The 25,493-nt window shown below is 30.5% G+C and overlaps 3 protein-coding genes across 16 annotated transcripts; all 3 read left to right on the top strand.

Annotated features, from left to right (window-relative positions):
• The first annotated feature begins 2,043 nt into the window (after positions 1-2,043).
• LOC140180428 (outer envelope pore protein 24, chloroplastic-like) lies at positions 2,044-4,521 on the top strand. The gene is made up of 3 exons (XM_072221551.1): positions 2,044-2,435; positions 3,034-3,393; positions 4,221-4,521. The coding sequence occupies exons 1-3, from the start codon at positions 2,232-2,234 to the stop codon at positions 4,299-4,301; spliced, it is 645 nt and encodes a 214-aa protein (XP_072077652.1). The 5' UTR covers positions 2,044-2,231; the 3' UTR covers positions 4,302-4,521.
• Positions 4,522-7,287: 2,766 nt separating this feature from the next.
• Positions 7,288-9,823, top strand: LOC140179742 (uncharacterized membrane protein At1g75140-like). The gene has a single exon (XM_072219474.1). It carries the CDS (start codon positions 7,625-7,627, stop codon positions 9,599-9,601), a length of 1,977 nt encoding a protein of 658 aa, XP_072075575.1. The 5' UTR covers positions 7,288-7,624; the 3' UTR covers positions 9,602-9,823.
• A 1,632-nt stretch (positions 9,824-11,455) lies between these two features.
• On the top strand, positions 11,456-17,703 carry LOC140179741 (protein HUA2-LIKE 3-like). Of its 14 annotated transcripts, none has more exons than XR_011873590.1 (6): positions 11,456-11,932; positions 12,394-12,504; positions 12,613-12,722; positions 12,829-12,961; positions 13,076-13,286; positions 17,382-17,703. XR_011873590.1 is itself a non-coding variant. In XM_072219472.1 (4 exons), the coding sequence occupies exons 1-4, from the start codon at positions 11,830-11,832 to the stop codon at positions 13,189-13,191; spliced, it is 462 nt and encodes a 153-aa protein (XP_072075573.1). In that variant the 5' UTR covers positions 11,456-11,829; the 3' UTR covers positions 13,192-13,597. The 14 variants fall into 14 exon arrangements, 2 of the variants coding, with proteins under 2 accessions (XP_072075573.1, XP_072075574.1); XR_011873586.1 differs by having other exon boundaries at positions 12,829-12,986; XR_011873589.1 differs by lacking the exon at positions 17,382-17,703 and adding an exon at positions 16,312-16,614.
• The last annotated feature ends 7,790 nt before the right edge of the window (positions 17,704-25,493 follow it).

Raw genomic sequence — 25,493 nt, 5'->3', positions numbered from 1 at the left:
TTTTTAGAATTAAAAAAACGAAAACAATAAAAAAAATTCTTTCTACCTTTTGTTTTTATTTTTTTATAAAATTTTAAAAAATAAAAAATACTAAAAATTAAAACACAAATCAAACACAATTTTAAACATTTTGTCTCACTTCATTTATCGTTCAAGTTATAGATATACAAACCCTAAACAATATTGTCTTTCTTAGATAGTATTTAGAAGGGAGATTGAGACTACGAAACATAAATTGAAAAACAGAAATTATATTATGTGTTTGTATTGTATTTAGTATAAATATATAAAATTGAGTTATGTCTCAAACTCTCAATATCTTGTTTGGTTTAAAATAAAAATAGAACCTTAACTAAGTGAAAGTGTAAAACTACTAAAATACTCTTACTCATTAAAAAAGTTCAAAATAAAATCCTAATCCTTCCCCCTCCTCTTATCCACCACTATCATGTTCATTCCAATTTCGACGGTGTGCTCACTAATGATCTGTCTTCTATTCCAATTTTGCGTTGTGCTCACCGATGATCTGTCATTTGTTCTAATTCTATTATCTGTTGCTGATGATTCACTGTTTGTTCTATCTATTTTTTGTTGCACTCACTACAGAACCTTAATTCTACTTTTATGTCGACTCTGTTTGAGTTCTAAATCAAAATATTTGATGAGCTTTTTGTCATTCAGTACCTCCCACTATTTTTCTATTTCCTATTCTGATTTTAAAATCTTCTTGTGTTATATGGAATTATTAAATTTATTTTTTGACATATATTTATAAGATTGTTGTTATTTTTGATATTATTGTTGATGGTGGTAGTGAAATTTGATAATGGTGTCTGGTGGTAGAATGAGAAAAGGAGTGTAATTGGAGTTGAGAAGTCAGAGCTGTGAAAGTACTGGTAGCTGATAGCGGAAGAATTGTGAAGGATAAACTTAGAATATAAAATTTTGAATGAGAATAGTTGAGGAAAAAAGTTATTAAAATTTAAGTCCATATTCCAAAAAAAATTTTGTGTCTCCACTTTTGAAAGTATTAAAGGTAGTGTTTGGAGAAGAGACAGAGACTGACAGAGACTGAAATAAGTTTTAATATTGTGTTTAGTGTAAAATAAGAGACATAGAATAAAATAAGAATGAAACTCTAATTTAATTTGTATAAAGGATAAAATTGAAATTAATTAATTAAAATGGGGTTACTTTAGGTATAAAATATTATTAAAGTTTAAATTTCTATCCCCAAAAATTTCAGTTTATTGTATTTTCACTTTTTGGAGGTTCTGAAATTTTAATACCAGTCTTTAGGCCAACAAACATAATACTGAGTCCTAGTCTTATAGTCTCTGTCCCAGTATTTCAAAACAAATGTTACCAAAGGGATTAAAAGTTTTCGTGTTGAGACTGAAATTTTAGTTTTAATCTTTAATCTCCAAACACAAATACTACCATTTTAGTTTGAATCTTTAACCCCGAAACAAAAGCTACCTTAAGAAGAGCTTTCAGTTATTCCAAATTTCTAATTATGGATGAATGCGGATTGGATCATATATAATTAAAATCTCGATTCGATCCGCACTAAAATCATTGGATTGAATCCGATATCCACAGTTTTTAAGTTTAGATCCGATCCGCAAAATATAAAAATATTTTAAAAATTTTATTTTTATTAAAAAATATTAATAAAATTATTTTTTCTACTCTTTTAAATATGTTTACTCTTAAAATAATATTAAACGTATTTTTTTTAAATAATAAAATTAAAATAATACAATATATATTATAATTAATAGTTGAAATAAAACATAAGAAAAATATTTACTTATTTATTTGTTTATTTTTGCGGATATGCAGATACCTATATAAAATTCACAATCCAATCATATAAATGTGTAGATAAGATCGAAATTATATCGTAATTTTTAGGTCAAATTTTGATAAATATTACGAATATGCGAACTGAATCTGATCCATAAACACCCCAATTCCTAATTCGCCCCCAAAACTAAACCTATTTCCAATTATATTTGATGGGCCGACCCGGCCGAAAATAGCTCATTAAAATGTAGTCCATTTTTCTATCTTTGCATATAAGAGAGGACAAAAGGTAAGTGTGACTCACTGATTCTCAAATTTGAAAAGAAAATAAATAGGAAAATAAAACGAAAGAAATAACAACATCCTCTATTCTTACTCCCTCTATTCCTCGTTCGTTTCTTCACTTGCTTCCGTTGTTCACGATGATGAAGGCGGCTTTAAAGGGCAAGTACGACATCGACCGTAACGGCGGCGCCGCCGCAACAGTTGCCGTCAACGCCGGCGATGTCAAGCTCCGCGCCTCCGTCACCGACGCCACCTTCGTCAACGGTCCCAGCCTCACTGGTTTGGCCCTCGCTGTTGAGAAACCCGGTTCCTTCATCGTCGATTACAATGTCCCCAAAAAGGTTCCACTTTTCTTTTCAATAACACACTCTCTTCAACGCAACGCAAACGCGTTACCTCAATTAGATTTTTTTTTTCTTACTTTGAATTATAGCTCATAGTTATGCTTTTGGGGAAAAAAATGATATTTTTGGTTGTTGAAGAAGTTTTGGATTTTAAGCTATTTTTGAAGTCAAAATCAAGTAATTTTGGTGTGTGTGTGTGTGTTTTTTTTTTCCCTTTGCTAGAGGAATAATTTTTCATATATTTGTAGAAATTTTATAATTTTGACTTCGAATTATTATAGCTTATAGTTATGTTTAGAGAAAGATTGTGGTTGTGTTATTTGAGAAGGTTTGGATTATAATCTGTTTGAAGTCAAAATCAACTAATTTAAACAAAAAAAAATTATTTCTTAATTGAGTTTACACTTTAGAAACAGGTTATAATGTTGACACATCATGTTTTAGCACAAATTTTGACTCTGTAATAGTCTTGTTGAACTTTGAAGATGAGTCATGATCAAATTATCCTGAGATGAAGGAGAGAAAATAATGAACACCAAAATATGCTCTCTGTCTTATGTTGACTTTTTTTTGGGTGCTATGTTTGGCTGTGCAGGACTTCAGGTTTCATTTTATGAACACTGTAAGGGTTGCGGAGAAGCCATTGAATTTGACTTATATTCATAGCAGGGGTGATAACAGGACCATTTTGGATGGAACTTTGGTGTTTGATGCTGCTAACAAGGTTTCTGCTAACTATGCCCTTGATTCGGGAAACTGCAAGTTAAAGTACACCTATGTTCATAATGGGTTGACCACGTTCGAGCCTGTTTACGACGTAGCAAAGAATTCGTGGGACTTTGCTGTTTCTAGGAGGGTTTATGCGGATGACTCTTTTCGTGCAACATATCAGACTTCGAGCAGGATGTTGGGGTTGGAGTGGTCCCGGAATTCCAAGCAAACTGGCTGCTTCAAGGTGATTATGAATTTTAAATCTTTGCTTTAAGATGATATTTGAACGGTTACTAAACATAGGCATGTTAATCTTTCATTTCTTGTGATATTTTTTTTCTCCCTTATTGGTGAGAATTATGATCTTTGGCTTGTCTAGAAGGGGTTTATAGATATGAATAAGTTATCCAACTTTTTCATTGGTTGAATTTATATATGATGGTAGATTTTGCAACTTAGGATGTTTGTATCAATATGTTATTTCACTGCTTAAGCTTAAATTTGTTCAACAATGAAGTTTCTGGATTATTGTCATGTTCAATTTTCCCTAGTTACTTCCAAGTTTTCTTAGATTTTCATGACATCAAGGTGAAATGCTTAGAAGATTGATGGTTTTGTTAAAAGATTTAGACCATGCATGAATTTATCAGAACTGCGATGATATTTATTCTTCATAGCAGCAGATTTCCCAAATAGATGAATCTGAAGTTTACCGAGCATTTACCATAGTATTTACAATCTATCTGTGTGGAATATATACAACTTTGAATGAAGAAGTTGCTCTTCATCTTGTGAATGGAATTCTATTTGCAAAAGAAAATGCTTTCATGCATGGTGTGAAAATGAAACATGTTCATTCATGTTTTTCTTACTTACACAGTATGATTTTCTATTTTGTATTATAGACTTGTGTTTATGATTTTATGTTATGAGTGTGATCTGTTTCTGTATTCTACCACAAACTTATAGAGATGCTATGTGTGTTGTTCTATTAGACTCAACAATGAAGGTTTGAGGTTTCTGCTTGAAACATTTAGTCACTTGCTTTTTCTTCTTCTTCTGTCATTTCAGATTGTAGCATCCCTCAACTTGGCGGAGGAATTGAAAGTTCCGAAACTCAGCGCCGAGACGACATGGAATTTCGAAATGTAGTTTACTTTTTCTGGTATCTTGTCCCAATTGCTTGATGGGTTTTACTATCAAGTTTTGACTGATGTCTCACACATCACAGTCCACATTTTACATTTGAATCTTGTATACTTGAAATCAATTTGATCATCTTGTTACTCTCCATTAATTGTTCCACATACAGTTTGTTCTTTTTGAACTAATGTCTTTTTATTTTTTATATTCTATATTTCTTTTTCGCTAATTTAACTTGTGTTTATTTTGCATTCTTTCTTTTCTTTTTCTTAGCTTTTCTTAATTATCACTAGATAGATGATAAGCTAATTTTGCACCAAAGAAACGTTAGGCCTTGAATTAACATGAATACATGATAAAGACTTGTTTCAAGTGCCAAAGTTTCATAATGAATTATGAAGAGTCATTAGCCATTGTATTATTATATATTAAGCTTTTATCATTGTCATAGTATAACTCCCACTTTTTGGTAAATTTAACCTTCTTTCATAATAATAATATAATTTCTACCTACACATCACAAATTGTGTACAAATATTGACAAAAGAACATATACAAATTTCGTCCATTTTACAATTTTATATGTAATTGTTAGGTTACAATTTTTTTTTTCGGACCCTGCATGATGTTTTTTCACTAGATTCGGATTCTCTAAAGTTTGAATTTCACTTTAGAGGGTAAAGTGTGATTTTCTACCCTTGAATAGTTTCTCTTTCATATTTATTTTTTGTCCCACCTATGAAATTAATGGTGAGAGATCATACTTTACTCTCTAAAGTGAAATTTAAATTTTAGAGGATCCAAATCCTTTTTCACTGATATTTTTTACAATTTTGTGAGTGTTAGATGCATAATGGTTAATTGAATTATTGAACACCTAACAAGACTTGTAATCATAAAGAATACTAGTTTCTCTTAAAAGGTGTTCTTACAATTAAGTCAACGTAATCTAGAAAATGAGAGAGGTTTTATAACTTTCATTAAATATTTGGAGATGTTAACATAAGAGCTTTTTTTAATCTGGATATGCAAGTTGCAAAATATCAAAAGTAGGCATGGAGTTAGCTAAATATCCCAATATGGAGGAATACATTGAACTTGGTAGATGCAAGTTAATACCAAACCAGAAAGAGTTGCTTACCTTGACTTTCAGCTTTCCTATGGTGGGTTTAATTAACAATAAATAAATTCAATGAAAACTCTGCTTATGACTTTGAACTTTCCTATGGCGGGTTTAATTGAGAAAAATATTCAATCATAAATAATTAAATATGCTTATGACTTTGAATCTGCATCTATCGCCATCAACGGGGAGCGTTTGCAAATGTTAATGATTAAAAAATAGTTGGATTCAACAAGATAATTTGAGGAAGAAATCAAGTCAATATTCAATCCTATTTAAATATTTAATTCAAATTCCATTCTTTTAGGGGCATTATTATTCTGACTGAATAATAAGTCTCTTGTCGTTACTTAAAAATTATGTCAAAATATTTTCTTTTCCTTTGATTTTTGGACGTATCTTACAATATAACAAAAAAGGAAACATTATTTTTTTCTATGTTATTTTTTTTTGAAAACTTAAGTGCATGTAATTATCTTCATGTGAAGTTGATCAAATTTATTAAATTATCTAACAGTTTTTAAATATTAACTTTTTTTTTGTTTCTCATAGTATTCTTCAATCCGACAAGCCAATAATTAATTTGTTGTGGTACTGAACTTCATTTAAGATTTTGTTGCTGGCTAGTAGGTTGCTACATCCACAAGATAGAATTAGAATCTCCGATACTTATTTAAGCGAACTAATATGCCGGCAGGCCAAGGACTAATTCGCCGCAGTACTGAGCTCTATTTAAGGGTTTACCGCTGGCCAATGGGTTGCTGCATGCATAAGGCGGGATTCGAACTCCCGACACTTGCTTAAACGGACTAGTGAGCTAACCACCAACCCAACTTGGTTTATTTTTTTTATTTTTTTATTTTTCAAAGCCGGTAAACTAAAATTCTATTGTGCCATTGTATTTATCTAAATGCTAAGTTGGTCCAAATCGATAATTGGGTCTACCAATAGTTGAGGCCCAAATCCAAAGCTGAAAAAAATAGGTCAAATGGGTCTAGATAAGACAGAAAAAAATAGTAGATATTATTGTTAATCATTTAGTTATAGGTCTGTTAAATTAAGAAATATTGTAGAAAAAAAAGGTTAATTATTTTTCTAAAAATAATTAAATAAACTTTCACTTCTCTTATAATTGATTCCAAAATAAAAAATTATTTTGAGGAAAAAACTCCAAACGTTATAGAAAAACCAAAAGCAAGAGGGACGAGTCTAATGTCTATATGAGAAAAACCAAACGAACCATATCCACACAAAGCTTATGGTTAACCTCTTGGGATGTTTTTCGGGTTGGCTTCCAATAATTATAACATGTGCTAATCTTTCATTTAGTTTTGTTTTGATTTCTCTATGCCAGTTTTTTTTTTCTATTTATTTGTTAATCTGAGATTTTAAGCAACTATTAATAGAATATAAGTTGGATGAAAATAATTCTATAGCGCCAAACCATAATACTTTAGCACGGGATTTATTATTATTATTATTATTATTATTATTATTATTATTATTATTATTCACAGTGATATTTTATGTATGATTTTTTAATAAAATAAAATTATATTTTTGGATATATTTATTTTTAATATATTTTTATTTTTTATTACTCATCTTGTTAAGACTGTTTAACTAAACAAATGTATTTACATTTTAATTTATGTTGTATTTTTTAAAATGAATTATTTATGCATATTTATTTTTTAAATTACATTATGCTAAACTATATTGTATTATTTTATATTATTTAAAAAATTATTTTTTCAATTAATGCTCATAAATAATAAATATTTACGATAATTTATTTTTTCATAAAAACCGATAAATAAGAAGAGAATGGAATATATTTTTCTCAATGAATACCGGGTCCCACAAAGCCTTCGCCATTTCCTAAACTGAAATACTGAATTCAGTGTCAGTGATATACTTCGCTACTTCGCTTTTATTTTATTTTATTTTATTTATTTATTATTCATTTATTTTTCTCTATCCATTTCTTTGCCCTAATTCAATTCAACTTCAAGTCAAAACCTCAAAATAATATCCACTGTTCGAAAATCATCACCTTTTTCCTTAGATTTCCTCCTTAAATCTTAATCCTCTCTTCCCAGATCCAAAAACAACAACAAACTTCAGCTATGGCACAACACTGATATTGATATTAAACAAAAGGAGCTTTTTTTTTTTTCATTCCCCAAGTTTTTTTCTTCCCTCTTTGATGGCGTGTTCACAAAAAGGCAAGTTTTTTATGTTCTTTTTGCTCTTGTTTTTCTGTTATGTTCATGTTTTTAGTAACCCAATAGACCCTGAATCATTATCATCATGTTCATTACAACCTCATCACGATTCATCATCGTGCTCTGAAGCTGTTTCTGAACAACCCCAGCAACCAAATCATGTGAATCAAGAGGTTTTGTTTAGTAAGCTTGAGGAGCTTGTGAGAAATCTTAGTGAAATTGTTTCAAAGTTAGAATCTAAGTTACCTGAGGTTGTTGATAGTGATAGATCAGGGATTCAGGAAAAGGGTAAATCCAATTATAGGAATAGTGTTGATTTTGTTGATAGAAGAACATCAAGAGAAGGGGTTGAAGATGGAGAAGAATTTGAGGGTAAATTTAGGGATGGAAAGAAAACTAAGGGAATGTCTGTGACAAAGTACACTCCTTTTTGGTCAGAGAGGTTCCAATTTTCTTCTGCTGTGAAGTTAGATTCTGATGCAACTTGTATAAATGTTTTGCCCTTTAGAGATCATGAGGGTTTGAGTAAGTATGTGGCAGTTGGTGACAAAAATGGGAAACTGTATGTGTTCTTGAGGACTGGGGATGTTTTGGTTGAGCTTGGGAGCTGGTTGGATTCGCCTGTCACGGCGATGGTTTCATATACATCTGCTTACAAGAATGAGAGTTTCCTGGTGACTGGTCATGAAAACGGGGGAATCTCGATGCATCGGGTTTGGGAGGGATCGGGTGGCGAAGATTGGAGTTCTCTTTTCATGGAGAATGTTGGTACTAGGTTTGTGTCGCCCGGGAGTGAAGGGGAAGGGTCACCAGTGTCCATCTTGGAGGTTCATTATGTTGGGAGGATGAAGTACATTCTTTCAACTGATGCCAATGGGAAGATCAAGGTTTTTAAGGAAGACGGTACATTTCACGGTTCGGTTGTTCCAAGTAGTAGGCCACTAGTATTCTTGAAGCAACGGCTGATGTTTTTGACAGAGACTGGTGCAGGGTCATTGGATTTGAGGGGAATGAAAATCAAAGAATCTGAGTGTGAAGGGCTAAACCAGTCGGTTGCTCGAAATTATGTTTTTGATGCCACTGAGCGTTCCAAAGCGTACGGCTTTACCTCGGAGGGGGATCTGATCTATATCTTGTTGCTGGGAGATGTAATGAACTTTAAGTGCAGGGTTAGGTACAAGAAGAAGATGGACATGGAAGAGCCTGTGGCTTTGCAAGCAATTAAGGGCTATTTGCTAGTTGTTAACCCGGAAAAGGCTTTTGTGTTTAATGTTTCATCTCCACATTATGTGCGAATTGGCCTGCCTCGACTTGTTTTCTCCTCTAGCCTGGACGAGCTAAGGTCATCGTTCTTGAATTATCCATCGGCAAGTTTGGATTCAGAAACAAATGGGATACCCTTGATAGCTAGTGACCGCGAGAAGCTTGTTGTTGTTGGTCTGGGGGGTGGCTACATCGGAATATATCACTCTAATCTTCCCATCTTCAAAGGGGAATTCAACACCATGCTATGGACTAGCCCGGTATTGTTCTTCTTACTCTTCCTATTTGCGGCTTGGCATTTTTTCGCCAAGAAAAAGGAGGCGCTTACATCTTGGGGACCGGATGATCCTTTTAGCTCCACATCAGCCCCAACCGGTGCTCCTTTGGCATCCGGTTCTGGAGACAGGTCTTTCGTAGACTCGTCTTCGAGAAGTGCTGAAGTTATGGATCTTAGAGGTGGACCTCTCAGAGGTCCATCAAGAAGGTATGGATCTCCTTCGAGGTACCCTGGAGGAGCTACAAGCTCCTATAGACTTGGTTCTGCGGATCATAATCCTAGGCCGGCTTCCGTTGATCCGGATTTCCGGGGGGCGTCCGAGCTGAAATATAGGGCGACGACGATGGAGCCTCCGGGTTTCCCCAAAAGAAGAGATCCCCTGTTTGCAGGGAATCAAGGTGCAAATGATCGCAGTTGAGTTGAGTTGAGTTTCGTTGCATAGTTGTTGAAAGATTATGAGCTTTTTTTCATTTTCTCTTACCTAGTTATGAGATTTTCATTAGGTTTTTTAATCTCATCTTATGATCATTTGGCAAAACCTTGCTCTTTGATCCTCTGCAGACTGCAGTTTTTAGCTTTCAAGTTGTTGCATAAAAAAAGGAAATAAATTATAATGAGAAATTTAAAGCCTTTTTCTTCATTCACTTTTCTCTATATACAGTTTATATGTTAGAAATTGTTTAATCAGCACTCAGCAGAGCCAAGAATATGCACGGGCTAATTGGCTATATCAGCAAGAAAAGAAAAATACTGTGTCATAGATTTATATAGATGTGCAGGAAATAAGAATATAAGATTGGACCGGCTACTTTTAATATGTTTGGAGTCGGTTTTCTGTGATTCTGTCACTTTTTGTTGGTATTTAGATACATTAATTGGATATGAGGCTTGGTACAAATGGTAGATTTGTTGACCATGCAGCTGTTATTAGTTATCTAATCATATTTATAAAATTTTTGACTCAAATGTTCGATTAATTATACATTGATTTCCATATATTTATAATGCATGTTAAGATTAAGTTTTTTTTTTGTTAATTGTTATTAACTGTTATCTTGTTAAAACAACATAAATAAAGTATTATTAAAAGCATCTTTTTTATACTTTTAATGTATTGAATATATCAAAAACTTACACAAGATTTTATTGTTATCTTATTAACAAATTGTTTTCTAAGACTTGTCTTTAGCTAAATGCTAAAAGCATTTATCAACCTATAATTTTCTATGTAAAGATTTTCCTACTTATGATTATCTTTGTAATTCCTCCTTATAGTGAATTTGAGTGTTTTCTACCCATTTTTCTACATGAAAACTATCACAGATAAAAAAAAAAGGTGATTTAAAAGCATCTTACTACATGTGAACTCTTAATTGGTTTGGTATACAAGACATTATAATATCTATCTATATGTTCTTTCATGTGATTTTCAGCTTTCTTTACTAATCTGATATCATTATAATATAGACCTTGCTATTAAAAATTATTAATCTCGTACCAATTATTAGTTTCGTTACAATAATACTGTTAATAATCCATGTCAAGTGTAACCATAGCTTCTACATAATTAAAACTTACCATTTATCGCCCCCTATTTAAAGAATAAATAGATAACGGAAATAAATTTTTTCAATTATTTTATGAAGTGTGATATTTTATTTTATATTATTCAAGTGTGATAAAAAAAAAACATAAAAATATTAAATAATATAAAATTATACTTTACAAAAAAAAAAAAGAATATCCATTCTCCTATAATTAACAACCTAGCTAACACTTGACTAATCTTCACCTAATTCTTCTAGGAACAAAACGTGCTTTAATTTCTACCCTTTTGATCATTTTCATGTCGCTAATGTTCGCCATAAGAGTGGCATATTCCATAATATTGGTTCCATGGATCATATCACATCATTTCCGTGGAGAAGGGAAAAAGGGGTCCACCCTACACCCTCATCAAAGGAGATAGTGATGAGATGATCCTCTATGCGGAGGCTAAATCAGAAGCCAAAGCTTATTATATAAGGTTGTATTTGTTTGGGTGTTATTAAATTATCAAATTCGACTCGATCTAATTGGTTCAACCAAAAATTTGATTAGCCAGCCAGATGACTAACCGAACCACCCATTTGGATCGGTCATGCATCAAATATGCTGAGATCCTAGTTGACCTGGCCCATTTTCATCAAAACTGACGACCCAACCAATTTATTTGACCTGGGCCGGGTCATGATTTTTTTAATATATAATGAACCGCGTCGTTCCAATCCTTCCCCTTCCTTTTTCCCCCTTTCCCTATCTGAAGCCCTAGTTGCTGAAGATCACCGCCAGTCCCCAAAGCTATTTCCTCTCTCGACTCTCTTTCTCAGTGTCTCGTCACTATCTCCCACGAGCCCAAACTCTAGGCAGCTCATCTCATCTCCGGTCTCTCACCTCTCGTTTCTGGTCTGTCAAGCTCTCGTCAGCTCAAGTTCTCCTTTCCCTGCGCTCGCTTCGACGGCGGCAGAAGCAGACGGAACCGCATCTGGTCCATCGGGTGGTGGTAGTCATCGTCTTCTTGCTTCTCATGGTCTCGGTCTAGCACCTGGTTTCGATCTCTCCCTTCCCTGCGCTCTTCGACGCCGGTAGCAGAGGCAACAGATCCCCATGGGCTGGTCTTCTCGTCTTCTTGCTTTGAGCCTTGCAGTCAGCCTCTCCCTTGCCATCAGCTTCTCCTTCGCCGTCAGCTTCTTTCGCGCAACCTTATTTGGTGAGTTCCCCTTGTTCTTTCTGTTCCAATTTTGTCTCTGCATCACTGCACTTATGTATTTGTTGCTGAAAGTTATTTGTTACTGGAAGTTATTTTATTCTCTTTATACTTACATTGTTCAATAAAAATACCAAGATTAGCCACATTGCTTTTGATGGTATTGTTGGAAGTAGGAATAAATGGGTGTATCATATAATATGTATAATGTATAGATTTGGTCGAATGGTATTGCAATTGCAACTTCAGAAAGCTTATTGATTTAATTTGTTTTTTGTTAATATAGTGTAGAAGTGCACAATTATTCATTCATGTAAAACATCTGGACTATGAATGAGAATTAACATCATCTAGTTACATACATGTTATTTCCTAAACAAAATTTTCGTACTTAGTGCTTCTCATTTAGTTTCTTGATATATCTGTACTTTTATGGGGTTGGGTCTGGTTGGGGTGTATTCTAGGTGATGGAAATTCTTGTACCAAGTCTGGAAACTGAGTCAAGCCTGCATCGGAAGGTGTGGACCTATTTTTTCTTGTTGACTCCATTGCTCAAAGTTCTCTTGGTTTGAAAGGTGATTGTTTATGACTTGTGAGTCTTGAATCTTGCTTACAGAAAGGGAAGATGTAAATATGTGTTTGTTTATACATTCATTTTGAAAAATAGAATTGGTTTCTCTCAGGTGATGGTGGTGCATTTTCATCTGCTATGCAAGCTGTCCTCTCACGCTTATTGTCTGCTGCTGCTCCTCTTGGACATACTACTCAAGAAAATCGCAGGCAGTGTCTTAATGCAAGTTGATATTCCAGTTTACTTAAAATATTTGTGCTTTTTAGCTTTTTCATATATCTTTCCTTTGAATCATTATTCTCTATAACCTTTCCTTGCAATTGCTTAGGTTTTAAGGCTGTGGTTGGAGAGAAGAATCCTTCCACAATCCATTATTCGTTGTCATATCCGGGAACTGGACACCTATCATAGTTCAGCAGGTGTTTATTCACGACGTATGTTACCTGTTAGAGAAATGGAGGGTATGCTTGTTGACTAATATGGAAGGTTTGAATTTGTTGTGATAGAAAGATCGTCCTATATTCTTTCATACTTGTAGAAAATTTTTACTTAAAAAGTTGTATTTGGTTGTGCAGCAACTCAAGTTTTCAGTTTCCTGGATTTTGCATGCCTCAAATGCTTAAAGATGAAGAAGGGAGTGATTCTGATAGGGGGAACTTTGAGGCCGTCACTCCCGAGCAAAAAAAATTAAAAAAGGCTGGCCCTATAAGCCAAGCCTTTATTTTGGACCTAGAGGGGGCGAGTAGTGGCCTCGCCCCCACTTCACACTTAGGGGCTTCTTTCAGGGTTAGTACCACCTATTTCTCCTCCTTCTTACTTTCTCCGTGCTAAACTTCTTGATTTCCTGAAGTTCTTAATCCTTTTAATTTTAATGTGAGTTTTTTTCTTTTTTTTTTTAAATCTTTGTTTGACTGTGCTTCTTATGCTCTCTATTTTTTGAACAAAGAAGCATATTTTTGAACTTTGAACTTATCCAAATCTGTAAATTTGACTAAGACTTGAGTGGGTTTGGTTTAGTTATAACTAAAGTTGATCTTAAAGTTGTACTATTTTAAAATTTGAAATCTTTTATCTAATGTGTATTTGGGATGAGATTCAAATTGTGTTTTCTATAATCTGATTTTGTTAGTGTAGAAGTTCAAATGACAGTAGCACTAATATGATAAAATTCTAGTTAGGCCCTCAAGTGGCAAGCATATATATATATATATATATATATATATATATATATATATAATATATATATATATATATATATATATATAAAGATTTAGAGTCTGTTTGGGTGAGTTTCTAAGAAAAGATTTTTTCTTAAAAGATTTTATGAAAAAGTAAAAGCAATTTTATGTTTGGGTATCTCATGCTAAAGATTTTTTTATCTTTCAATTATGTTTATGTTCGGGTATAACAATATAAAAGTATTTTTTTTTATTTATTACATGAAAAATATCTTTTTTTTTAAGAGAAAAAGATCTTTTAAAAAAAATGTAAATTACAGCTTTTACTTTTACTACTAGAAATTTGCCAAACATGCTAAAAATAAAAAAGATATTTTTTCATTAAAAAAGATCTTTTTTTATTAAAATAATAGCGCCCAAACAAGCACTTAACACCCTTCATTTTAAAACGGGTTGCCCTTAGCACTAGGATTAAGCTATGACACTAAAACTACTCGTATTAAGTCTTGCTAAAACTGCCCACATTTCACGCTAAATTTTGAAGTATATGAACAAAGATTACATTTTGGTTTGATTTATTAGTTTGTTAATTTTTATGTTCTGTAAATTGTTTGATAAAATGCTTTAATGAAAAAAATGCAAATATATTGATTCATAAGTTGGAAAAATTGACATGTGTTTAGACTAGATAAGTATTTTATGTTGTACTTATTTTACATTTCACTCTATATATTCATGGATATGTGTTTGTGATTCAATTTTAAAGTATACGGACATGGATTACATTTTGGTTTGATTTATTAGTTTGTTAACTTTCATGTTTGCAAAGATCCTGATTCATAGAGACCTAGTGTTAACTTTGTTAGTTTAATGTGCAAATTTTATTTTTAGCTGATCTTAGCTTGTATTTTGGGGGCCAAAGAGTTAAAGTTCTTATTTTTTAGTTGATGTATGTAGTTGTCATAATAATTTTCTTAAGTTAATAGATGTGTTTTTGAGTTAATTAATTTTTTTGATTCTTTGATTGTTGTTGACAGTAACTATTAATTGTTGTTTTCGTTGAGTTATGTTTTATTGTTAAATTTTATACTTAACTTTTGTACGATTAATCTTATTCTGAAATAATTTTTTTTTGCTGGGCGAAACCGAAAGCAGTACATACTTTAGAATGAAAAGTCGAAATATATTTGTTAAGGCGTCGTATATGTTTCAAAGTCTTTCCAAATACCATGGTGGTTATGTTTGATCATTTCCCACCTACGTGGGGTGTCTGAACAGCTTATGGTACCTGTGTTGCTGAATGAGACTAAGAATAACGTTGCTTGCTGATGCCATTGTACTTTAGTTTTCCGAACCAAAATGGCATCAGCAAGCAACGGACGCTCATTATTATTGTAGCGTTATTATTCTTAACCTCGTTCAGCAACGCGGTACCATTTGTGTGATCGCCTGATCGGGCACCCCACGTAGGTGGAAAAGGATGAAGCGGACTCACCCACCGTGGTGTTTGGGAAGACTTTGAAACGTACTTAACAGATATATTTCGACTTTTCATTTTGAAGTATGTGCTGCTTTTGGTTTCTCCCAACAAAGAAATTATTTTAGAATATGACCAATAGTATAAAGTTAAGTATAAAAATTAACAATAATGAAACATAACTAACTCAAAAAAACAACAATTAATAGTCATTTAGTGTTAACAACAATAAAGAAAATTATTTAACTCAGGAACACATCTGTTAACGCAGAAAATTATTATGACAATTACATACATCAATTAAGAAGTAAGAACTTTAACTTTTTAATCCTAAAACACAAGCTAAGGTCAGTTAAAAACAAAATTAATTTACACATGAAACTAACAAAGTTAATATTGGGACCTCTATGAATCAGTATCTTTACATTTTTCTATTGGAGCATTTTATCAAATAGTTTACAAACTAATAAATCAAACCAAAATGTAATCTCTGTTTATATACTTCAAAATTGAATTTACAAACACACAGATCCATGAATATATAGAGTGAAATAAGAGCAACATAAAATACTTATCTATAGTCTATACATATCAATTCTCCCAACTCTGATGAACTTAAAAATAAGTATGTTTGTATTTTTTCATTGGAGCATTTTATCGAACATAAAAGTTAAACAAACTAAAACGTAATTTCTGTCCATATACTTCAAAATTGAATCACAAACACACAGATGCATTTATATAGAGTGAATTGTGAGTAGTTTTAACATAGCTTAATCTAATTGGCAATCGGTTTTAAAAGCAAAAAGGAATTGGATAACTGAGTGAAGGGTGTTAAATTTTTTATATATGCTTGCTACTTGAGGGTCTAATAAGGGTTTTATCATATTAGTGCTACTATTATTTAAACTTTTACACTAACAAAATTATATTATAAAAAACACAACAATTTGGATCTTATCCCAATTAGACATTAGACAATATTTTAAAATGGTAAAACTTTAAGATCAACTATAGTTATCAGTAAACCAATCCCGTCTTAGTCAAATTTTCAGATTTGAACAAGTTCAAAACTATGCTTCTCTCTCTTGTTAAAAAAATTTAGAGTATAAGAAACACATTCAAACAAAGGTTAAAGAAAAAAAAAATGGAATAGGAAAGAAACTCACGTTAGAAGTATTAAGAATGAGAGGGAAATCAAGAATTCAACAAGACTCAAACAAGGAGGAATAGCGGAAGTAAGAAGAAGGAGAAATGAGTGGTACTAATCCTGTGAAGCTGTGACCCATACGGCCCGAAGGAGAAGAGGAATGGATTTGTGCGTGACTAAGTGTGAACTGATTCACCGGATCAGAGTTAGGGTTTTTTTTTTCAAATTTGGATCTTAATCTGGGTTCGGATTCGGATTTAGAACTGTTTGGATTTTTTATTTAAAATTGATTTTATGGATTTTTTTGCATGCCCCTAAATTCAACATATACAACTAAGAAATAAAAGATTTATTAGAATAGTAATTTTATGTATTTTATATCACAAAGACTATTTTTAGGATTAAAAGAGAAAAAAGAGAGGAACTAAAAAAGTTTTAGGAAGCTAAACACGAGCATCATCCATCTATTAATGTGAGGTGTGAAAGTTGGCACCAACTGAGTATGCAATTCCATTACGTATTAAAATACATTAATAATTATATGAATTGCACTTTGAGTTCATACTTTACATAAAGTATAGTTCTATTAATTCATCTTTAACCGAACATGATACATTTTGAGCAAGCATAGTTCTATTAAATCTATGCCTTATTTTTGAGTTATGCATGCAAAAACTTTGTAGAGGTTATACAGAAAGCTAGTGCCACAAAAGATACTTTATTAGCCTTCAGTATATACCATTAACTTGATCAACTATGCTTCACCTACCTAATCAAGTTCATATAAAATCAGCTATGCTTATGGTTCACGCATTCTAGAACAATGAAGACCCACGGAACTAAAAAATTTATAAATCAACATATACAATGTAAGAGCTTTGATTATTTATGCATTGGTTTGAGAAATAAAGGAACAAAAACATAGATTCACATTTACATCAAATCAGAATCACATTGGTCCCCTGCATTGCAAATTACATAAATCAAAAGCTGAAAAATATATATAGGATTATTAAATTTCAACATCATCAACAACCACCTACTAATTTGAAAAATTCCATTTTAAAATCAAGCAGAAATAAACAAACTAGAAAGGCAGAAACTCTAAGAGAGGGAGAGAAGAAGAAGAAAGTCACCTTTGAGGCTCTGGAGCAAAAGCACACTCTCTCTGAAGCAGAAACAAGCGCACTGGGAATCGGCTTCAGCCTTCATGTTCACGAAGTCGTCAGGGAGTCAGGGTCTTAGAGGGATTCAAAAATTTTAATATAAAGGGGCCGAATTTTAGATAATTTTTTTTTCATTCCATGAAAATAATTAACATATAGTTATTAGAGTTAATTTTTCAAAAGATTTATTAATATATATATATATATATATATATATAATTCTTTTTTACAATTTTATTTTTAATATGATGGTTACATAAAAGAAATATAACAATATCAATAATACATTATAAAAATATAAAATACCAATAATTTATAGCGTGATTAGTTAAAAATTATCATATAAATTAAAATTAATTCTTTCAAAAAATTTCAAAATAAATTATAAATTATAAATTATTTGAAAGACACAGTACCCTTATAGAATACAAGATATAAGATATCTTTATAAAAAAATTTCTTTTAACAATGTAAATTTAGAAGAAAAATGAGTATTTTTTTACAAGAAAAGAATATCTAAAGTACATAATGTGATTATCAAAATATAACTACATACGTCATTATTAATATAATAATATAAATGTTAAATATGTTAATATAGAAAAACAAATGATTTTTTAAAATAAATATAGAGATTATTATATAAAAGCTAATTTGAAAAGTATAAAGACTTGAGGATATGATATTAAATTAGTTAACTGAAAAATATTAGTGAATTAAACAATTAAAACATAAATTCATCACATAATAAAAAATAATACAGATAAAACTACTAAATTACATAATATTTTTTTATTTTTTACGCACATATCTCACATAAAAATATAGTTTTTTTTTTAATTTTGGGAGACCAATGCCACTATTCGCCCCCTCAAGGTCCGTCCGAGGGTCTCACGTACCAAAATAAAGGCTTGGCTTATAGGGTCAACCCTTCTTTAATTTTTTTTGTAGGTTGAAATTATTTTAAAGGGCTGATATTATTCTTGAGCTTGATTGACATAAGAGTTTGATTCAACATCTAAAGAGCGAGCCACATAATCTATTTCAAACACACAAGGCTGGACAGAGGAGGCGGCCCATCTGACCATAGGTAGCGGCGCCGAAGATGGGGCCTCCGTGAAGAAAGAGCAGATGCTCGTATTCTGTTCTGTTATGTCATGTTCCCTCAATTGTGGCCAAGCCACCACTACTCCTAGCGGCGGTATTCCTGGGATCGTGAAGTTAACACCCGAAAAGAGACTAAGCATCACGCACCAGCAGCAGCTGTTCGGGAGAAGACTGTTACTTAGATTATTTCTTTATCAATAATAAGCTTATCATTGTAATTATTTTTTAGTGAGAGTACATAAAGAGTACATAATATATAAAGTGTAATAACTCAAAAATATTTTTTAAGAAAATTATTCATTCTTTTCGAAGAATTTATTTTTCTCCTATTATTGATAAAGAAATAATTTAAGTAACACTCACCGTGATCCATACTAAAGACTTTTCCTTAGTTGTTAAGCTGTTAGCAATTCACACTATACGTACAAAGTACTTGCATTCAAATCCATGTGAAACTCACTAATTCTTATTTTCAATCTCAGAAATACATAAATACACTTTCTCTCAACTCTCAAATTCTCATTTTAGGTGATGAGGGTGAGATGAGAAATGCGAATAGAAAAGAGAATTTGAGAGTTGAGAGAAAGTGTAATTATGTATTTCTGAGATTGAAAATGAGAATTAGTGAGTTTCATGGATTTGAATGCAAGTACTTTGTACTTATAGTGTGAATTGCTAACAGCTTAACAACTAAGGAAAAGTCTTTAGTATGGATCACGGTGAGTGTTACCTAGATTATTTTTTTATCAATAATAAGTTTATTATTGTAATTATTTTTTTATCAATAATAGGAGTTTTTTTCATTGTTAAAGAGAATGAATAATTTCCTTAAAAAAATATTTATTGAGTTATTACACCTTATATACTATGTACTTTTTATGTACTCTCACTAAAAAATAATTACAATGATAAGTCTATTATTGATAAAGAAATAATTTAGATACCAGTGAATTTTGGAACACCTCTAACTTTGGCCACTAATAAGCTTGTACAACAAGGTTAAATTTGTGACTTCCAATTAAGTACATCTTGTCTTCATTACTGTAGGTTGTTAGCGTGGTAGACAGTGGCGGATCCACGGGGGACCTAAGGTGGCCATGGTCCCCCCAAAATTTTTTAAAAAAAATAGTAAATAGTAATAATTAATAATATTAAATTTTTTTATATATAATATTAAAAAAAATATAAGTTACAAAATTTTATAAATTAAAATAATTAAAAACTGCACTATGTATTGGATATTTGAATTATTGTTGTTCTTGTTAACAAATAGCTCATTCTAATAATTAATAAAAATGGTTCTATTATACTAGCCCAATCCCATACTATTAATTAAAGTAATTAAGTAACCCTAGTACATTTTTCAAATATTTATTTCAAACTATCATAGGCATAGCGTCACTTTTCTCTCTCTTTTAGTGATTCCCAAACTTTTGGTCTTCTACTCTTCTCATTTTAATTTTCTTTCCATACCAAAACAAGACATATGAAGAAAAACCATTGAAGAGAAGTGAACAACAAAATATTAACCATTGAATGCACAACAAAGATTCAAAGAGGTATATTTCAATTTTTTTAAGTTAATGACAATGTCAAGTATTATTTACATTATTTATTTAAAATAATTAATTTATTTTTTTTTATAATGGACAGTGTTCAAAGATTGAAGTGAGGACAAAACTCAATAGAATTATTTTTTTGTGAGACTTGGAACAAAAAATAATCAGGTAAATCAATAACTTTATTTTTGGTTATTATATATTTGTGTTTCTAAAATTATTTGTTATTGCTCAATAGGTTTAATATTTTTTTTAAGAAAATAATATATATGCAATTATTTTTGTTTTTTTTTTTGTTAGATAGTTCAAGTTAAGTTAAAAATGTCAAAGATGAAAACAATTCACTCATTTTTCAAGAGAAAAGAGAGAATATATGATGAACAAAATTCAGCTTCAGATTCTTTGAGTAATGTTCAAAATATTATTGAACAACCTGTGACACAACTTGTTGAGCAAGATATTCAACCCCCTGCTTCCAAAATAGCAAGGACTGAAATAGATCAAGTTAATATTGATACATTGATGCGTGATCCCGGAAAGCGTCCGCAAATTTGGAATTATCCTATCAATCAACAAGATGAAATTCGTAGAGCATACATAAAGTTTGGACCATAAAGTTTTAGTATGTAGTTGAACATTGACTTTTATATAATATAATTACTTTTTTGATATATATGCTACAAATTATATTTTGTTAATTTTTTGTTATATTTTATATTTAATTGGCCCCCTCTTATAAAATTTCTGGTTCCGCCACTGGTGGTAGAAACATAATAATGATGTAAGAAATTTTTAAAATTTTTTTGGCATGCGGTGAGCATTTCAAATTGAGCTAAGTGACATGTTTATTTGATTTTATTTTGGATATGAGAGACATGAGCATTAGGTTTTTTTGTTGGTAGCTGACATAGGGCATTTTTTGTTTTAGAATGCGTTATTTAATTGTTGTTAGATTGGAAAATTAAAATTGAAGGATTAAATGATTCAATACGACCATACCAAAAAAAATATTTTGATTAAATGATTTAAAATATTTAGATATGTAAATAAATAATTTACAGGTGTTAGTGATGAAAAAAGTTTTCATAAGATTATAAAAAGTTATATTGTTATTTACATGTTATAAATGACACATTAAAAAAGAGACTACTTATTAATTGAAAGTAATTTATATATTGCACATTTTAAATATTTCATAGATATTATGTATTATAAATAGTATTTTTTAAATTAATAAAACTTAAATTGAGAGAAAATACGATCAAAAACTAAATTTTAAATATAATCCACCAAGACATATTATTTGTGGATGAGTTGCTAATGATTATTGCATAGAAATTTAAATTTTTTATACTTATTTAAACACCAAATTAAGTTGGTTATGATTTGCTGCCAATGTTACATATAAATATTATTATTCTTTCACTTATATTTCAAATTTAAATTATTAGCCAAAAGTATTTGGAACCATAGATATTTGATATATTTAATGTAATAAAAAATTCATCATTATAAGAATTTTGATTTTTTAAATTTTGAATTCTTATTTGAAAAGATAAAATGTGAGAAAGAAAAGAAAAATGCACGAAAGTTTTTCTTGCCGTTTACATAAAAAAATTTTCTGTTCTCTTTCTTCGTTTTTTTCGTTTTCTATTGTTTCTGAAATTAAGTTCTGAAATCGTTTTGAAGATAATGGATGATTCAACTTCAGATTATCAGCTGAACCATAGTGAAGTGGACTTTGAATTTAAATCCAATGAAGTTTCTAAGGTGTGGTTTAATTTCAGTTAATAGTTGAATTTGAATTTGAATCCAGTTAGTAGTTTATAATTGTGTAGTTGAATAATGCATGAACTTTGACTGTGAAATTTGCTGTTCATTATTCCTTATTTGAATTGAATCTAATGTACTTATTCTAATGAATTTTCTGCATTTTATATCAGACGTTCAAGTGTAAATCAGGAATATTTGGGTGTATTTTAGGAAATTTTGGGTGTATTTACAGTTTATGACTTTTCATCTCACTGATGGTAAATTGTCTTATTCTTTTAGTTGAATTATTTTAGTTTCTGTTTAATGATGATTCGTGAATCTGATTTTTGTAATTTTTTATGATAGTTTTATAGTTCTATTTGCATGCTATAGTTTGTGCTTGTTTTAATATGGTGTATTTTGGGTGTATTTTGCAGCCCCTCTATGGTATTGATGAGCAGTTTGTTCTCCACATACAAGCGTTTTTCTCATACAAGTCTTCTCCTCCTTTTATTGTTTTGAATCCAATCAAGTGGCTGAGGTGTGGTTCAATTCAAAAGAAAAAAAATGTAGCATTAGAGAAAATATTTTTCTGTACAAAAATGCTATCTGTACACTAAAATCAACTACCAATGCATTTGTGTATAAATACATGTGAGGTTTAATTTATTTTCAATGTATATTTGTATTCCAGTATGTATTTTATACTGGTGGCTGACTTTGGTGGCTAATTTTAGTGTACACATAGCATAACTCATTTATGTATTTGCAGCAAATTTGGGTGTAAAACGAAGATATTTGGGTGTATTTTAAGAAATTTTGGGTGTATTTTTATTCTGATAAGTTCTGCATAATTTATAACTCTTTCTCTTTCTCCTCCTCATCTTCTGCTGTTTCTTTTTTTTTATCATCATCACCATCTTCTTCTTTTTGTTTATCTTCTCAAGGTTCTTCTTGTTTTACTCTCTTAACAAGAATAAAAAAAAATCGAATAAAAACAAAAAATCAAACAAAGAAGAAGAAGAAACACATAATGCTCCAAAATTATTTGAAAATGATGAACTTACATTCATTTAACTAAAAGAAAGAAAGAAATAAGGAAAAGAAGAAGAAAAAAAATACAGCATAAGAGATTTGTATTCCAGTATGTATTTTATGCTGGTGGCTTACTTTGGTGGCTGATTTTAGTGTACACATAGCATAACTTATTTCTGTATTTACAGCAAATTTGGGTATAAAACAAAGATATTTGGGTGTAACACGAAGATATTTGGGTGTATTTTAAGGAATTTTGGGTGTATTTTTATTCTGATAAGTTCTACATAATTCAGAACTGTTCCTCTTCCTCCTCCTCATCTTTTGCTGCTTTTTCTTTTTTTTTTCATCATCATCACCATGTTCTTCTTCTTTTTTTTCTTATTCATCTTTTTCTTTTTGTTTTACCTTCTCAAGTGTCTTCTTGTTTTACTCTCTTAACAAGAATAAAAATAAAAAATCAAAAAAAGAATAAGAAGAAACACATAATGCTGCAAAATTACTTGTAAGAGGATGAACTTATATTCATTTAACTAAAAGAAAGAAAGAAATAAGAAAAAGAAGAAGAAGAAAAAATGCAGCATTAGAGAAAATATTTTTCTGTACAAAAATGCTATTTGTACACTAAAATCAGCCACCAATGTATTTGTGTATAAATATATGTGCGCTTTAATTTATTTTCAATGTATTATTTGTATTCGAGTATGTATAATATTGATGGATGACTTTGGTTGTTGATTTTAGTGTACATGTAGCATAACTCATTTCTATATTTACAGCAAATTTGGGTGTAAAACGAAGATATTTGGGTGTATTTTTATTTTGATAAGTTTTGCATAATTCAGAATTCTTCATCTTTCTCCTCCTCATCTTCTGATGTTCTTTTTCATCTTCTTATTTCATATTCTCATAATTCTTTTTAGGAGGAAAAAATCAAATAAAGAAGAAAAAATACATAATGTTGCAAAATCAAAAGAAGAAGAATGAGAAGCACAATGATGACGATGAAACACGCGAAGAAAAAAGGAGGAGAAATACAAAGAAAAAAGAGAAGAAGAAGGAAGAAGAGGAAGAGGAGGAGAAACGCGAAGAAAACATGACAGTTATGATTTTCATCGAGAAAGAAGAAGAAGAGTCGTTCTTAATGGTGAAGGAGCGCTTTGAAAACGTGATGCGCGTGTTAGTACGCTTTTGTGAGTGAGCGTAACTTCTGTTTAATTTGGCCCAACTTATAAGACTTATAAGTACAAAGATTTGTATGTGTAGCAAACCTATTTAAAGAATAAATAAATAATGGAGCAAAACATTATATATATATATATTCTCCTATAATTAACAACCTAACTAACATTTAACTAATCTTCATCTAATTCTTCTAGGAACAAAACATGCTTAATTTTCTACCTTTTTGATATTTTTCATGTCGCTAATTTTTGCCATAAGAGTGGCATATTCCATAATATTGGTTCCATGGATCATATCACATCATTTCCGTGGACAAGGGGAAAAGGGGTCCACCCTACACCCTCATCAAAGAAGATAGTGACGAGATCCTCATGATGTATGCCGATGCTAAATCAGAAACCAATGTCATTATATCATTGTTTGTTTATGTGTTATTGATAGATTCTTTTAAAATAAAAATAATTTTTTTATTTTTTAACACGTTTGAAAATTTTTAAATAGTTCTCTAGAAGTTATAATTTATATTTTTTTAAAAGATATTTAAAAAAAATATTTTTATATAATAAATAAATTTTTTATATTATTATATTTAAATATAATTAATAAATAAAAATATTTTTTATATAAAATATTTAAATATAAAATTATTTTTATTTTTTAAAAGATTTTTAAAATAAATAATTTAAATATTTTTTTTAATTTACTCAAACAAATTTATTGTGTCATGACACCATGTTGACACGTAGTGCCGATCTACCATAGGTGGTCTCCAATGTATAGGGAAACGTTGTGTGTTGGCATGAGACCAAACCAAAGTTGGTTTCTTCGGACCATGAAATGATCAAAGAGATGTGCTTGAAATCATGTGGTGGATGGAGGATTTGATGTTGTTGAGTTGAATCATCCATATGTTTTGTGGTAGGGTTATGATAAAATAAAAATATATTATATCTCTAAATTATTCGTCTAAATTTTAATATTAGAAAAATTATTCTCATACCTAATAAAATGAATATTCGATATATTTATTGTTTATATTATTTAATATTTTTATTGTCTATTTATACTTTTTCTTTGTGGTATAAGAGGTTAAATATGTCAATGAGCTTTTAACATAACAATAGCAAATTAAGCTTTTAAGATGGAGCGAGTTAATTGTATTAATAGTCAAATTCAAAGGATCATTCATTCTTTAAATTAGTATTTAAATAATTTTTTAGTCATATTATTCTTGAAAGATAAAAGACAAAAATTCACCAGTCGACTTCATATGAAGTTGTTTTTGGATGGCTGATATATATTACTATTTGGTTTTAAGAAAACCGATTTATTTTATATAATGATTTAATTAAAATTTTAATTTAAATTAGACCAAACAATTATT

This window comes from Arachis hypogaea, chromosome 16 (genome assembly GCF_003086295.3).
Source record: "Arachis hypogaea cultivar Tifrunner chromosome 16, arahy.Tifrunner.gnm2.J5K5, whole genome shotgun sequence".
NCBI lineage: Eukaryota > Viridiplantae > Streptophyta > Magnoliopsida > Fabales > Fabaceae > Arachis > Arachis hypogaea.
The sequence above is the reverse complement of the archived record's forward strand: the minus strand, read 5'-3'. Positions and strand labels throughout refer to the sequence as shown.